The 16,967-nt window shown below is 38.0% G+C and overlaps 1 protein-coding gene across 2 annotated transcripts in view; it reads left to right on the top strand.

Moving 5' to 3' along the window:
- The window catches only part of TRIQK (triple QxxK/R motif containing), a 164,761-nt gene that overhangs the window by 136,778 nt on the left and 11,016 nt on the right, over positions 1–16,967 (top strand). For both annotated transcript variants that reach the window (XM_061995985.1, XM_061995984.1), the window contains exon 3: positions 12,462–12,547. In XM_061995985.1, coding sequence (XP_061851969.1) covers positions 12,462–12,547 — 86 coding nt within the window. The remainder of the gene's footprint in view (positions 1–12,461; positions 12,548–16,967) is intronic.

Here is a 16,967-nt window from a genome sequence, read left to right as displayed (position 1 = left end):
TGGCTGTGTAGTTGCAAGGATAAGAAGAACAGAGATGTCTTGTGGAACATCTGTTACATGGATATTCTTTATTGTGGTCAACTGAATTGGATGTACTGGCCACCAGTCTCTGTATTTCCCTCTTATTGTCTTTAAGTGCTTTCAGTGGAAAACTATTAGTAGCATTTTCCTACCTTCCTGTCTAAGCACAGGCTAGCTTATATTGGAGCTAGCCTCTGGTAATTATAAAGCAAACATTGTGATAACAAGCAAACAGATGGAACGAATAATATTCATGAATTATTGAATTCAGCTTCCTCATCCCTCACAGTAAGCTCTTCAGGACAGGGACAGTGTCTTGTAAGCACCTACAGTATAACAAGCAGGTAAGCAACAGCCAATGTGATTTGTCAAAGCAATTCCATTTTCTTCCCTGACAGAGTAGCAACCCTTATCAATGGGGAGGAGGAAGAGGTGCCATATACCTTGACCTTGTCAAGGCTTTTTGACAATGTATTCTGGTAAACAAACTAGAGATGCATGAATATGAAGCTATTCCAAGATGGATACCAAACTGGTATGAAATCTGTTCTTGGTAGTTATTAATGGTTCACTGTCTGTAAAAATTTAATGAGGGACCTATAATGATCTGTCCTGGACCGAATACTTTAATTGCAAGTGGGATCATGTATTTAGTTTGCAAACTAAATGGGAGGGAAAAAAGAGATAAGAGTATAGATTAAAATTCAAACTAAATTTGAGAAATCAATGAAATGGATTTGAAAAATAGAATATAATCTAACAAGGAAAAGAGCAAGATTTTAAAAATTTATATAAATAACCTACAGACTGCAAACAGGTAAATGCTTAGGTTTATAACAGTCAGACTGTGATTGAATGTGTAAGGAGAGTATATGCACAGAAGATGACAATAAGGCCTCCAATTAAGTACTGTGTTTTATTTTGAATGAAGATCAGAAAAAAAGTCCAGAGGAGCCCAGGAAAAAAAGAATGAAGGACTGGTTCAATCTGGAGAGTGGAAGACTTGAGAGATGTAATGGCAATCATTATATTCAAAGAAGAATAACTATCCAAATCTGGGGTGGATATGACAAAAAATAAAGTGCTAACAGTTCAATAAGGGAGATTTGATTTAGATACTGGACATGAGGAAACTTTCCATGATAAACATAGTGATGCATTGTGGGAAAACTGTTGAGGCTGTGCCATCTCCTTTTCTAAGGACCTATTTTTCTGTGACTCTTTAGTCCCTGAGTGGAACATCACTGCTGGATGTGTGTTCCAAGTTGGTATCTGTGACAACAATGCAATCATTTCTTTTGTCTTTGCTACTTGTCTTCTACCTGGCAGACTGCCCCTTGTTCAGCTTTTTCCTTTGAGTGAGCTATGAGTACACTTTCGAATTATTGTATATTTTTAAAAGTCTGTGGCTCCTAGGACCAGAGATGACAATGGTCGTAAGAGCATGCTCAGAGCTTGTGCAGCTCTGGAATGATGGTGCTTCATGCTACCTCCATCTTCCTAGAAACTCTGACCGTGTCTGTTTTCATTTGTTTCAAGGTATATCACATTTTCCTCTGTTTGTAGACAACAAAGTTAATAAAATCACTGTAAGCCAAATTGGAGCTGAGCACAGCCTGTCTCAGAAGGGCAGAAAGACTCTGTGAGTCCCTCTTACAGTGCTTTACGCTGCCTTTTTCACACCTCTCGTTGTCAAGGAAGTAGAACAGTAATCTATGGTGTCCAAAAATCATCTAATGAAATGCTTGAGAAAAAGATGGATTTTAATTGCATTAATGGTGGGTGCATCACTCCAAAGCAGTAGTATTATATATTCATATATAATATGAATATATATATAATGAATATGAATATATTATATATGAATATATATATATTCATATATATATATAGTATCATATATTGTGTAGTTAGACAAGTAAAGAAACTAAACACCCACCCAGTGATCCGTTTCAAATTAATTGTGTTAGTTTGTTTTTTTTTTAAAGAAAGATATGCAATGTTTTTGTAGTTGTTTGAGTAGGAAATCTTAAGGAGATTGCCAGAAAGGTTTATGGAGGAGCTATACTTTTTAATGGCTGTAGACATGCACCTGTTAGGCTTGAACAAAAGATTGTAGAAGGTGATTTGGTATTGAGAGGTTTGAAAAAGGACTGCCCATCAAATAGTCTCCAGTAAGCATCAATATTTTTTGTGCTGTTCTTCAGATTTTTTATTATAGTTTTGCAGTTAATTGAGTATGTTGTACAGATATTGAGAACAATGAAATTACCTGAGTAATTAGCCAATTTAAAGTATTGATGTTGTTTTTTGGTTTGTACATTATTGATAACCAGTTTCTGAATTTCTTCTCTTAATTGCTTGTATAGATTGTTTTAGATATTTCTGAAAAGAAACATCAGAAAAGCAGCTAATTTAAATAGCTTCTTAATCACTAGAATCAACGCATGTCTAATGCAAATTTTAAATGCAGAGCATTTCTTTAAGGAGATGCAGCTTTTCATGGCAACTCATACAAAATTCTGAGGGATTTTCTAAGGGATTCTGTTTCCAGTCAGAATATTGTATTAAACAAATATTACCAGACTTCTGATTTGGAATCGGGGAAAGATAGTGATAATTAGATGGGTATATTTTGGTATACATAAGAATGCTTTCTATTTTGGGATTTTTTTCAATCCTGCATGAAACGTAAAAGAGACTTATTCATTTTAATGCAACCTTCTTGTTGGCTTAAAGCTGAAATATAGTTGCTTGAAAATTAATTTACCCCTCATGAATGACTGGTTGGATTATCTTTGTAGCATTAAATGTCAACCCTGAGCTCACAGTACATTGTGTCTACGGTAAAAAGTTGTCCCTGAGCACTTAATGTTGTGTTAAATGATGATGTGTCCTTTGCAAATGTATTATTAGTGTCAAGCTGTTCCGTCTCTCAAGATTGAAAAATGGTCAATGATTTGAGCTGCCATTAAACCTGAATAAAATAAAGAGAGGCTGTGGGGGGTTTTCAGGCGTTTTCTGAGTACAGACATACTCTTGGGTAGGTATAAGATATATCAAAATGTTTCTGTTAACCTAAGACTCAAAAAACTCCATTTGAAGTCACAGCAATTAAAAATAAGAAAATCTCACTTCTGCTTCTCAGGAAAAGAATGATCATTTCATATATCTGTGTGACACTAAAAGCACCAAAAAATGACAATAAATATTTCAGAGCTTGTCTTGTTTCTGTAGATGGGAGCTAGAGTTCTGTCATCGCTTCTCAAAAGCAGATTATAACACTGTTACAGATATGTGATTTGCTTTCTAGCTGAGGTTAGAACTGAAATTTTTTTTTAATTTTGTTTTTCTGGAGTTCTTGTAACATTCTAAATAAACAGATATTTCCTGTTTCAGTTATGGATGAAGCATGTGTGTTAGAGACGTGTCTTGTGTGAGCAGAGTTTCAGAGAGTTTCACTAGATAGAAATTCTGTTACTAAATGAATATAGTGACTGGTTTAAAATCTCTCAAAAGATTTTTAATGATACCCTTCTGTACATACATCTGAGTCTCGGTAATGTTACAAAGCGTTAGAGAAAATACTTCTTTTCCTATGCCAGACACCTAACTTGCTGACATTAATAAAGTCCCTTAAAGAAAAATTTTGCTATTTATAAGATGAAAGAGCCCAGTTTTGAGGAGTCCCAGGGCACATAGGAGAAAAAAATCATAGAATCATAGAATGGTAGGGGTTGGAAGGGACCTTTAGTCCAACCCCCTGCAGAAGCAAGTTCAACTAGATTAGGTCGCATAGGAACGTGTCCAGGCGGGTCTTGAAGACCTCCAGCTCACTGTCCACTCATCCAAGCCACACTGCTTGAGCTTTCTGATGAGGATGTAATGGGAGACAGTGTCAAAAGCCTTGCTGAAGTCAAGGTAGATGACATCCACTGCTCTCCCCTCATCTAGCCAGCCGGTTATACACTCATAGAAGGCTATCAAGTTGGTCAAACAGGATTTCCCCTTGGTGGAGCCATGTTGACTCCCCTTGATAACCGTCTTATCCTTCATATGTTCAGTGATAACAGGATGAGTTGTTCCATCACTTTTCCAGGGATGGAGGTGAGGCTGACCGGCCTGCAGTTTCCTGGGTCATCCTTCCTGCCCTTTTTGAAGACTGGTGTGACATTGGCCTTTCTCCAGTCCTCAGGCACCTCACCTGTCCTCCATGATTGTTCAAAAATGATAGAGAGAGGCTTAGCAATCACATTAGCCAGCTCCCTCAGCACTCTAGGATGCATCCCATCAGGACCCATTGACTTATGAGCCTTAAGGTTGGCCAACTTGTTCCTCTTCCACCCAGGGCAAGTCCTCTGCTGTCCTGGCCATCATGTTATCTTTGCTGGACTGGGCTTCCCGGGAGTCAGCCTTGGCCGTAAAGACTGAAGCAAAGAAGGCATTCAGTACTTCAGCCTTCTCTGCATCCTCAGACACCAGGGCACCCTCTGTGTTTAGCAGTGGGCAGCTCTCAGCTGTTCGTAGAAGGCGTCATCCACATCCTCCTCCTGATCAAGTGTCCTGTAGCAGACTCCTACAACAATATCACCTGCCTTGCCCTGCCCATTAATTTTCACCCATAAGCACTGTACCCGCTCCTCACCCCCACCCAGGCACAGTTCAGTACACATTAATTGCTCCCTCACATAGAGAGCAGCTCCACCTCCGTGCCTTGTCAGTCTGTCTTTCCTGAACAATACATAACCCTCCATGGCTGTGCTCTAGTCATGGCAGCTGGCCCAACACGTCTGTGTGACTGTAAGGAGGTCGTAGCCCCACATCCACACCCACATCTCCAGTTCTTCGTCCTTATTCCCCAGGCTGCGTGCATTGGTGTAGAGGCAGCGCAGGGGCTTACTCAAACACACAGGTTCCCCTGGGAGGATGCAGGAGCTTCCTCCCCAGTTTGGCTCTTTCTCAGGGTGGTTAGCCTTCCTTATCTCAGCCCAGGGTGCAGATGAAGGGAATTTATCATTGCATTCCCTGTCCTGCCCTGTTTCCTAGCTAGAGTGGACAGCTTGTTCTGTTTTGCTTCTCCCCCCACCCCCCAAATCACTTTGTTTAAAGACCTCTTTATTAAATTTGCTAGTCTACTCCCAAATAATCCAATGCCTTTACAGGATACACTTATATTTCCTCCTATTAAAAAACCATTTCCTCCTATTAAAAAACCAAGCTACTGTGAAGTTATGGAATTGTTGAAAGTACAAACCGATTTGAACTTTTGAGTCCACTGACTTATTGTTTATAGACCCTACTGAATTCTATTGGCATGTTTTAATTACATTGCTATAGTTGTAAGATGTTTCAGACAGTGTGATTTTATGGACAAATTCTCCCTAAGTTGTCAGCCATTTAGCTGCTTCCATTCCCTAATGATTGCAAAAAGGCAAATGCCCACATTCAAGAAAAATAAGAGAAAGACACGAACATAACTGGAGTGAGTCCAGTGAAGGGCCAAGATGATCATGCGGAGCGCAGGTTGTACAAGGAGAGGCTGAGAAAGCTCTAAGAGGAGAAGGCTCAGCTGAGATGTTATTACTGTCAACGAATATATAATAGGAGGCTATAGACAGGGTGAAACCTAACTTTTCTCAGAGGTTCATAATGCTAGGACAAGACAGAAGTTAGAACATGGAAATTCCAGTTAGGTGGGAGAAAAAGTTTTTACCAGAAGGATAGTCAAACATTGGAAAAGATTGCTTAGGGAGGTTGTGGAGTCCTCACCTTTGGAAATATTCAATACTCTGCTAGACAAGCTCAGCTAGACTAGCTCTCTGAGCAACTGGAACTAACTTTCAGGTTGGATTCCGTTTATAAGTTGGCTCTGTTCTGAGTGGAGAGTTGTACTAGATGACTTGCACAAGTCCCTTCTAACCTAAACTCCCATGAGTCTGTAGCTTGAAGCCTCAGGGACCATAGGTAGTACACATGAACTGGAGAATCAATGTGATAATTCTGGTACATCTTCACAACTGTGGCTCTGTAGGACAGACAAAGCTAAGTGCCTCGAGAGCCAACATAGCTGAGCAAGAGTGGAATTCAAGGTGGGATTTTCAATGCATTTTACAGTCCCTTTGTGTCTCTGTGATGTCCTTTTTATAATACTAGTAATACTTAAGGTAATTACTTCAAAGATAATTTGGCCATGTCTGCAAATGTCCTGAGAGTCCAGATAAAATTATCTAAGAAATTGTTTCTCCATCTCCACTTGTCCTTTAGATCTAGTTTCCTTGACTCACATTCATTCTGCATAACTTTAGAGGTGAAACCAAACTATCTGCCTTGAGTGATGAACATCTCTTGGCTCTCCCTGCTGTTGATGACAACAAAATAGATGCTGTCAAGGGAGTGCTTTAGGCTGTCCTAGACTACTGTCACTCAGTTTTTGCAGAAGTCTCTCAATGGGAAGTAAAGAGAGACCTAAACAAGCAACCACCTAAAACTGAAGTTGGGTGCAATGGCTGTGAACTTCTATGACTTGCATGTAAGAAAGTTGTGGAGGAAAGTGTGGCTGAGCCTTCTTCCATCTTGGACCTTCACCCCTGCCAGTGAGACCTAACTTTTCCCTTCTCCCTGTTACAGCAGGGGAAAGAAAGGGATGCTTGAAATCAGACTGTGTAAATCCTGAGAAGCCCAGAGGACTGGTTTCTTGTTGAATTTTTTTGTGTGTGGGGTTATGTGGAGAGTTCCTTGAACCTTTGCTAATTCAGAATAATCTTAGTAAGAAGACTGATTTCAGCTTAACTAGGTGTGTGATTTTACACTTTTAGTTTGAAAGTAAAGCTTGCTGCAGTCTGTCTCTAGTTTCCAATTAGCTATGTATACATTTAAGTATGGGTTTCAGCATCAGACACATTAATGTACTTCTGTTAAACTGCTACTGGTAACTAAGATTAACCCAGTAGTTGTAGTTTTATTACACCTTAAACAATACTTTAACAAATGAAATGAAGTGCTACTGTATGGAAAATGCCTTACTAATTGTTTTGATAATGACTATAATACCAACACAGAAAGATTCAAGACAGCAGTTTGTTTGGTATTACAAATTATAGTGAAAGTGTTCAAAGGAATTTTAAATCTGTAATGTCAATTAGCAAATTTTACTGTCAGGTTTTTTGGCATGCTGTAAATAACTCATCTTCAAATAATTTGTCTGAGTAATTAAATTTAGATTGCACATTTCTCGTTTCAAATGTTTTGACTCTTATCTATTTGCTTTTCCATTGTGGCTTAATTGGTGTGGTCTATATAAACGGACAATAAATTTATATACCTTTGTTATAAAGATCAGTCAGTGAATAGAACTTGGTATGCATCCCAGACAGAATTATGATTGAATGTATTTCCAAGATTAAAGCACTGAATTTACTTTTTTTCTAATTAAAGGCAATTAAAGATTTGCAGACACAAATAAAAGACAACGAATTGAGGAACAGGCGTAGGAGCAAGTCCATTTGCAGGTGAAAAGAAGTGCCTTTGAAGCAGAACCAGCTGTATTTTCATTGAAAGAATAACAGTTTAGGAAGCTTTTCTGCATGTGCTTGCTTGATAGCATAATGTACTCATAAGCAGCTTACTCGGTACAGTATTCAGAAAATAGCAGTGCATTAATTTTTAAAGTAGCAAATGCAGGCAAAGAGCAATGCTGCCACATGATGATAATGAAGGTGGATATTGTAAAGTCTACAGAGGGAAAAGAAAGCAAGGAGCTCCCGAAATGTGAACATTTATAAAACAATAACTAGATATTCATATGATAATAAGCTTGGACAGCAGCATCAACAAAGGCCAAAGATGCAGTCCTGTTTCTGCTTAAGCCTGATGAATTGAAAAGCAGAGAGACAGTCTTTAGTCTGTTATTCAATTCCAGTAATGAGCTATTGTTAGAATGAAAGAGTAAATATCTAGAAGGGTTGTGAATCTAATTCTTTTTCTTCTGAAGTTATCCTATTGATTTGTTCAGCTTGTATCTTCAACAGCAAGAACTTTAAACACAACTTAAATGTAGTCAATTTTCTTAAATGTATTGCTCAGCATGCTGCACTCTCAGTTACATGTATAACAGAGCTTGGTTTGTATGCATGCTGCCTGGGTAGACTTAAAAAGAAAATGGTCACCCAGAACTTAATGAACTTGTCTAGCTCACGTGTATTATTTCATCTAAATTTTGCATTAATCGTGGTGTCATTGGAGATTTAGTTAAAAAGAATACTGAATATGCAAGATCAACTTGAATAAAAGATATATGGGACCTCAATTTCCCCTGTGAGTAGAGATAAATCACAAAAATTCTTGTGAAATATGTAGATTTCTAATCCTAGTTACATGAGGAGAAACAAACTCGTGTTGCATATTGTATGAATCCCTAATATATGCTCTGGGGAAGCCACTTTGGCAGTTTTCACCATACAGCTGTGTTTGTAGCTCAAAAAGTCTCTATATTTCACCCTTATCTTCACCTCTTTCTAATACTACAGTTAGTAGAATAATCTTAAGTTATACCTGTAGAAAGTTTTTCAAGCAGGACCTGTAAATGGGGCACAACTTTGTTGAGCTGCTACTGAGGTCACTTTGTCACCAAAGGATTGAAAAAAAAATATGCAAGAAGGGTGGAAGAAGTGAGCAGGATGACAAATGAGATTCCAAAGGGCAAAGACAACTTCAGGCACTGAAACAAAAAGGTGGACAATCTTTGCACCTGGTCTTGGGAGGGACTGACAGGAGGCAGGACAAGCAGAGAGACAGTGGCTCTAGTCAGTAAAAAAAGTTGCCTTGTCATGGACCAGTTCTGTGTCCTTAAAAAGGGAAGGAAAGTAGTGGACTTAAGAAAAGTCCAGAAAAAGAAAAGGAAGAAGAAGAGAAGAGAAGAGAAGAGAAGAGAAGAGAAGAGAAGAGAAGAGAAGAGAAGAGAAGAGAAGAGAAGAGAAGAGAAGAGAAGAGAAGAGAAAAGAAAAGAAAAGAAAAGAAAAGAAAAGAAAAGAAAAGAAAAGAAAAGAAAAGAAAAGAAAAGAAAAGAAAAGGAGAAAGGAAAAATTGTAAAAATGGGAATTGGGGTACAAAAAAAAGTTAAGGAAAGCTGACACTGGAGTTCAAGGGGAGAGATGAGATGACAAATTAATAGCAGTAATGAGAAGTAGGAGAGGAAAGGATTTTGCTTAAGTAAAACAAAAAGTAAGATTTAGCCTGGAGATTTTCCAAGTCTATCTTTTTGGCTTCTTCTTGCCTTTGTACATTCCCTCAGGAAAAACTCAGTGTCTTGAATAGACATTGGGTAAAACAGACAAACGGGGCTTTGTCTGATGAGTCCGTCTTAACTGGCTTTGATGGTCACTTCCTGGGAAGAAGAAATAGCTTAAGCTGATGACTCTGACAGATAAATGTACAAGAAAGCTTACAGGATAAGTGAGATTAGAAGACACTGGGAGTGTGACTGTATGTATTCCAACTGGTTGGATTTGCAGGCCCAAAAGAACATAGGGAGGCTGTATTATTTATTCCTGCTGTTTTCCAGGTGGTAATGATCAGTAGTCACATGGTAGGGGCTTTGTGTTTCATAGTTCTTTATAGTCCTGTACTGCAGATGTCTTTCCCAAGGCCTCAGAAAGTTCAGATGTTTTAAGAGTCTTTTAGTACAATTGCTGAACCTGGTTTTCATTACGAAGAACTCCACAGATGCCCTTTTTAAACTTTTGCACTTGGTGGACTCAGACTGTTTCCCTACCATATTTTTTTTTCCTTTTGGCTATCACATTTAGTAAGGAGAGTGGTAAATTAATGACAGGTGCATAGGTTTGGACAACTGCCAGCTCTAGAGACATTACTGAAATAGCCTATTTGTTATATAGGGGGTTTAGTTGCTCTTATCAGATTTAACATAAATCTGGAAGTATTCTTTAGATAAGTTGAATCTAGCCTTAGCCATAGCCACAATACAGGGATAAACTGTAACAGAGTGCCTGAAACCGAGGGAAAGACCACCAATAAGCTCTCCCTTTTATAAGAATAGACTTGTTCTTCTTGATATATGTAGTTCACAGACTGAATCTCCTGTGCAGTATTTACCCCACTCATAGGCCCTTCATGGTTGAGCCTTGGAGAGGATGAGAGAGAATGGGCAATGGGAAGAAGGGAAGGTGAGTTTCAGTAGCTGACTTCTTTCCCATTCCTAATGGGCCTTAGAAAGCTTTCTGATTGCGTCGCTGGAAAGGAAACCTCTGACTGTCCTGCTTTCTTTACCTCAGACAGTAAAGCAGTAATCTTGAATTAAGAGAACTGAAATTGAACTTAGCCCTTGTCAGTTATATACTTCTAAACAAAGGTGTATTTTATACTTAAAATGTCTGGTGCATAAATTTCTAGAATTTGTTCTCAAGTAAGTAAGAACAGCTGCATCACTTTATTGAAAATTGGCTCCCAACAAACAAACAAAAAAATTCAGAGCTGCGGTATATCTATGCCAAATTTCAGCCTGGAGTGAATTTTTATAGGTTATAAACTGCTGTTGTTTATAATGGAAATTCTGACAGCTATTTAACTATTTCATAGCAAAAGTACGACTGCAATACTTCAAGGAGAAGAAACGTGTTCTCTCCCTGGCTAGCTTCGTATTATTACTTAGCCATTTTGGTGGTTCCTGCAATTCTTTCTCCAACCGTTTGAAAAATTTTCTGTACTCCTGTTGCCTCCTATTAGAGATTATTCACTTCTGAAGAATAATGCTGCAATGGTTCTGTCCTGCAAATGAGATCCATTGACCAATTGAATATATTGGAACGTCAGACATAGTCATTCCATCATCATTCCTTCACTCCATACTCTAAAAAGATTCCTTGGATATTTGCTGGTTTGTTGGGGTCTTTTTTGTTTTGTTTTGGCTTTTTTTTTCCCCAGTAGACATGTTTTCAGTTATTTTTCTGTTTGCTGTCGAGTATTTTCTAAGTTATTTGAGGTCTTTTATGAATAATATCTGACCAAAGGATAATACGGAGACCTTCACATTATGTAATCCCTAGGGCTGGGGAGAGATTATACAATGAAAGCAAGTTCATAGTGCGAGTTCAGCATCCACAGTGTGCTACAGAGAGCAGCTCTGTATTGAATATGAGCAGAGTGATAGAGAGAGTAGGCAAAAGGAGAGGTGTGTTTCCATGAATCCAGTGTATTGCTGGAGAAGACTTTTCTTTTCCAGTTCACGTTTCACAATTTCACCACTGCTCTGTAATATCCCAGTTTTGAAGATGACCATAAAATGAGAATATTGCACTGTTGTTTATGATTGTAAGATCACATCTGATAGAGGAAGTGGGAATGTTGCATACACAAAAACTAATGGGCATCATTTTGGAAGAAAGGTTATATTATTTAAATGTAGCAATAATGAAAACTAGAATACAACTGAGTAAAATCAGTTATTTAAAAATGGCCAAACTCTCTGCTTAAGCATTGTAGCTCACCTTTGAAAACAGGCAACAGGACAAAAAGGCATGTGTGCTTTAGGGGGTGAAAATGGAAAGGAATCTTTTGAAAAGCTAACGTGGTTGTATTGAGGCTGTACTCTGAGCAGTTTCTTCACAGCTTCCTCTTTTCCCTCCCCTCCTTGTGTATAACTCAACTTCTGTTGACTTAAAGATGCTATGATTAATGGTACATGGTACAGCAGTAACAGACCCTTCAGACGGCAAAAATATCTCTGAGATATCAAGTGCTTTATGCTTTATTATCAAGTTGAGATAAATGATTTATGCCATTTCTAAGTACTTGCACGTCCTCCTCTGAACTCAGTTCATGTGGACTCACTGAAATCAAGCATTTGGCTGCACTCTTTGTGGCTGCAAGAGGTGGTTTCCATAACCTTTTTTTTAAGAAGTCTGTCTAAGACACTTCTAGAAGATTCTATGTAACATGCTTCTGTGGGCAGATGGTGTGAAGCAATGGGTTTATTAGTGCTTACTTGGACTGACCTACATGTCTCTGAGTTCTGATACTTGCAAATAATGTTCCGGTTCAGAATGATGAAACATCCATGCTCAGCATAATGTCCTGTGTTAGACATTTCTATATGCATTAGAGATGCCTAACCAACAAAACAGTAATGAAAATTTTGGCTTGATTGAAATGGGAGGGAAAAACATCATCCACCTTTAATCTGCTTGTTTACTGTCTGATGCTTACTGAACAATTTCATAAACATTGTACTAGTGAATGACTATCTGTACATGTATTTTGATGTTCCTCTGGAGTAGTAGATTCTGTGCTGGTTTGTCAGCTCACGCTTGTTGCTGGACTGTGAGATGTTTTCAAAACATTAGATTTGACTTCTCAACTGAAATAATTGCTGACATTCTTTATATTCTTTTTGCATCATTTTCATTAAATGTGCTTTTCTACTCTAGGAAAACAAGACTATAAGAAAACCAGGCCTATGTTAAGAGCTACAAGATTAAAAGCAGAGGCCAAGAAAACTGCACTAGGTGTAAAGGTAGAGATCTGTTTGATAACTTATATCGCCTTTGTGTATATGTTGTTTCTTTTCCCCATAGATGTACTGCGTGAATATTGATTTCTGAGAGGTATTGTTTATGACATTTCAAAATCTAAGTGGAATGCCAGAATCTAAAATATTTATGATGGATTGTTTCTGCTTAACCCTAAAATAACTAAAATAGTTGAAATGCTAAAAGATTTTATGTAGTCTTTGTCCTTGTTATAATGCATACATACTGAAAACTGACCTTTTCAGAGAGCCTTTGTACACACCAAACAAACACTTTAACAATTTCATATAGTCATAAAAATTACAATAAACATCTTCCTTCTTCCTCTTCCTATCCCATCCCCAGGAGTAATTTAAAGACTGGGTTTGTTAAGTGTAAATTCTTAGTCTACATCCTTGTGTACTGCCTCTGACTTGGAAAAAGGTTTAACTAATAACACACAGAAAGGTACTGAACTGTCAGAAAAGTACTGTTACTGTTTTGTAACTGTCCCTTCTTCAGGTAGGTATGAAGCATAATAATGACTATTTTATCATGGCTGTGAATGTGAGCAAGGAGGACAGTTAGGAATATTTTGTGGTATCTGCCACCCAATATGTCATTAAAGTAGGATTTATCTGAATGCACATTGTTGATTTAAGTTGTTTTCCCCGCAAACTTATTTTTTAAGCAAACTAATATCCAATTAGCTTAGCATCAAGGGTAAAACCTGAGAAAAATTTAAAAATGGATCAAATACCCGGGTATTTTTAGTGAAAGAAACTTCAGAAATGTTAAAAGGAGAACATTTTCTTGTTTCTGGCAGATGAGAAATCAATTTTTTCAAGTTATAGCTTATAGCAAATGCCAAGGTATTACTACCAAGCTGTAACAGCTGTTGAGCTGCCAGATGATGTATTTGGTTGTCTTCCAGAATTTGCTATTATAATCACGAAACAGTGCTTTCTTTTTGCTCCTGATTGCTGATCTCCATCAAGCATTACTGTGGATGCAGTATGTTTTCACAACATAATCTCCTCAGTTAGTGCTGTGTGTCAGGTTTTAATGAGAAAAAGTAGATTGCCTTTTTTGTTTAAAGGATAGATTATTAACCTTTTGAGTTCAATGCTTTTTCCTTCCTTTCTTATTAAATTTTACTTTTAATTTTACTTTCAATGACATGACCTTTTAAAAGTGATGTTCTACTTGGAGACTTAGTGTATAGCCTAGTTCTTTTAAAATGTGCAAGTTTTTGCGTGTCTTTCACAAGTGAGAAAAATATGAATCTTGGTCCTTCACTGAAGTAATTCTTACTTAAAAATGAGGGAGAAGAAGAAAGCGTATGTGTAATCATATATATAATGAAAAATCAAGTATTAGTGAGTTAAGAAGTCAAGAACAGTTTGTTTTGTACGAATATGTTCCTACATGTTATAGCAGAACACCAGATGACTGGTAAGGCACACAACAACTCTCCAGGTCATGGGATGTTGTGTTTCTGAGGTTCTGCTAGTTGCAGTGTGCAATGTCTCAGGTTTGCAATTCTTCCTCTGCTGTTAAATAAAAAGAAAAAAAAGAAATTCTTTAAAATATTGTCTTCTGGCTGTAATATTTTTTGCATGCCTGGACCTTAAAGTATGCCTCTGGATCATCCTCAAACAGTTCACAGTCGTTTGCTTTGCTTCCTAATTGATGAGAAAAGCTGATAAAGCTGAAGCAAAATGGAAGGTAAGTTGAGCACCTTTCCCTCTGGGAAAGTGCTTGTGGGTGAAGGAAGTCAGGACCTTTGTATGATCCTTCTCACTGGGCTTACTTAATGCCAACAACCTCAGGCTTGCTAAATGTTAAAATACTTCTACCGGAATATGGGCAATCCCTGTAGAATAAAACTCTACACTTCTGCTGACAGACCATGCAGCACGCAGCACAGAAGCAAGGCATAATGTCTCGCAGTAAACTTGCACCTCTTCCTGTCTTGCAGTGACAACTCTTCACCCTGTTCTATCCCTCCAGGTTAGCAGAGCTTCACCAAGGGCAGCAGATGCACCTGGAGTATCTGCAGGGAAATCACCCACCCTACCGCAGGAGAGGCTCCTTAGTTGTGTAAACCCCTAACCTCTGCCCTTCCCCCAGGCACGGCTTGTTTAGCTCAGTCCATTGTTAAGTTACTCCAGCTGTTCAAGAGCAATCTTATGTTCATCCTTCACACCTATCTCAGATATTTCTGTCTTGTCTTCTCAATAAATTTTGAAATAAGTATTTCTTGCTGCTTAGTGTGACAGTGGGGTGTTAAACTGCTCCTCATGTGTGGCTGGCAGAAGAGTCAGCAGAGTTGAGGTCCCATCAGGTTATGCACATTCATGAAACTATTTTGAGGCTTGAATGTGCATTCCTTTAATTATTTCCTAGTATTCGGAGCTTTTGAGTGTGCCTAAGCTCTTCCTCTGGGAAGGTATTATCACAGTTGTCGCTTCATATTAACAAAGTTTTCTGATGGTGATAAGTGACATGATTCACCTTCCAAAGGCTGGGATTTTAGTCTTTTTATGTGATGTAGGCCCTGGTTCTGTGCTGTGACAGTTGATTAACTTCAGTCTGTAGTGTAACTACAGTGCATTGTACACGTAACACTTTAAATCCAAATGTCTGAAGTTCTTTTAAATCTTTGAGAAAACACATGCATGTGTGTTTTTACCATATAGTTTATTTGTTAATCCAGGTTTCAGTACCTGATGCAATATACAGATTTTCAAAATGCATTAGCATTTTCGTATAAAAATATAAGTTGCAGTTAATAAAAATATTGTAGAGGAAGAATATCCTTATAATACACGTAGAAGTACAAGCTCTCTGGGAAAGAGGAATATTTGTATAATTCTGTGAAATGCCTAACACAGTAAGTAGCACACTGCCACTTAAAACAGTAAGAGTATTAGTGCTGATTGATACCTCTAGATTTGTTTTGTACTAGTGTCCTGAAGAGCTTATATTCCTGGCTGTAAACTAAGACCTTGTGTAGGATTTGGGGGGAGTAAGAGGACTGAGAAAATAGGGAAGGGATTTCAGTCCTTAATTTCTATGAAGATAGTGAAATTCTACTGTTGTGTATTTCACCATGAGAGCTGACAACATTTGCTTAAAAAAAAAAGCCCCTATAAATGACATAAAACTTTCAGAACCATTTCCCTGGAGATCCTTCACATTTCATTGCTGGCATACTAATTAGCTTGTCTTGTCAAACTTTGATTGCCTTGTCATTTTAATGCAGAGTTTAAAGTAACAAACTTTCATTCAGTCACTGGTATTTAGTACTTTTTAATTTCCCCGATGAGAGATTTTATCTATGTTGATAATGTCAGAGAAGCAGCTAAGCACTAGTAACTATCAAAAGTTAGTTCTAGCAGGATGACCATGCTCCTATTTAGTGTGTGATATTTGCTCTTTAAGCCTGTTTAAAAATTAAGTATTGTAGCAGTGCTGATGTAGTGGTTCTGCTTGTAGATATAACACTAATGTAGACAGTGCCAAAATACTTGATGTCTCTTGGAAAAGTATGGACCCCTTTCTTGAGAAACAACTCTCAGAGAAAACAGTATGCTGTACGTCTCCTGGTGTTTGGATGAGACAAAATACTTTGTAGCAGTACCAAAAAGGAAGCCTCTGAACCTTCTCTGTGTGGTTGTTTTGTTGTCCCCTCGTGGGGGGCTCATGTTGGTGGAAGCCCATCTGCTTGTCCTTACCTAGTGGAGCAGAAAAGGATCTGTACCACCAGCCCAAACTCTGCTCTCTGTGGGCAAGGAAGAGGTGCCACCAGGAACAGGGCAAGTAGAAAATGGTTTGAGGAATGCAGAAGCTCAGCTCCAGATAACTAGAATTGTGTATGCAGAGGCCAAAAGTAATGAGAGATATTTTTTTCACAAGCTACAAGAACACGTCAGTGGTCTGGGAAATCGATGATGAAGTTTTCTCTCTTGTTGAAAAGTAGACACAAATCTGAACAGTAGTACTGTACGCACACTTTCAATAACATAATTAACTGCAGAATACCACTCCATAAAGAATTATTAGCAATGTAGTACATCAATTGAGCTAAGGAAAAAACTTTTCCTAAAAAAGGGAGAGCTCATTCTTTTGCATATCTCCTTAATCTATTGTGTAGCTAGCTAGCTCGCTCACTGTTAAGTTTATCTCATCTGGAACAAGTTATGTAGGAATAGATAACAAGACACTCCCAGTATATTTTGGGAAAGGATATTCTCTGATTTCACACTGTTCATAATCTGCTAAGTTAGTGAACTGCATTTGCCAAGATAAGTCCGGAATATAGTTTTATAGCTTTGCAGACATTAAGGCCACAAGAGACTGTTAGATCATTTTATCTGGCCTTCTATATGTTACAGATCATAAAATTTCTTCCAAATACTT

The sequence above is a fragment of the Colius striatus genome, chromosome 4 (assembly GCF_028858725.1).
Source record: "Colius striatus isolate bColStr4 chromosome 4, bColStr4.1.hap1, whole genome shotgun sequence".
NCBI lineage: Eukaryota > Metazoa > Chordata > Aves > Coliiformes > Coliidae > Colius > Colius striatus.
This window is presented reverse-complemented; position numbering and strand designations above follow the sequence as displayed.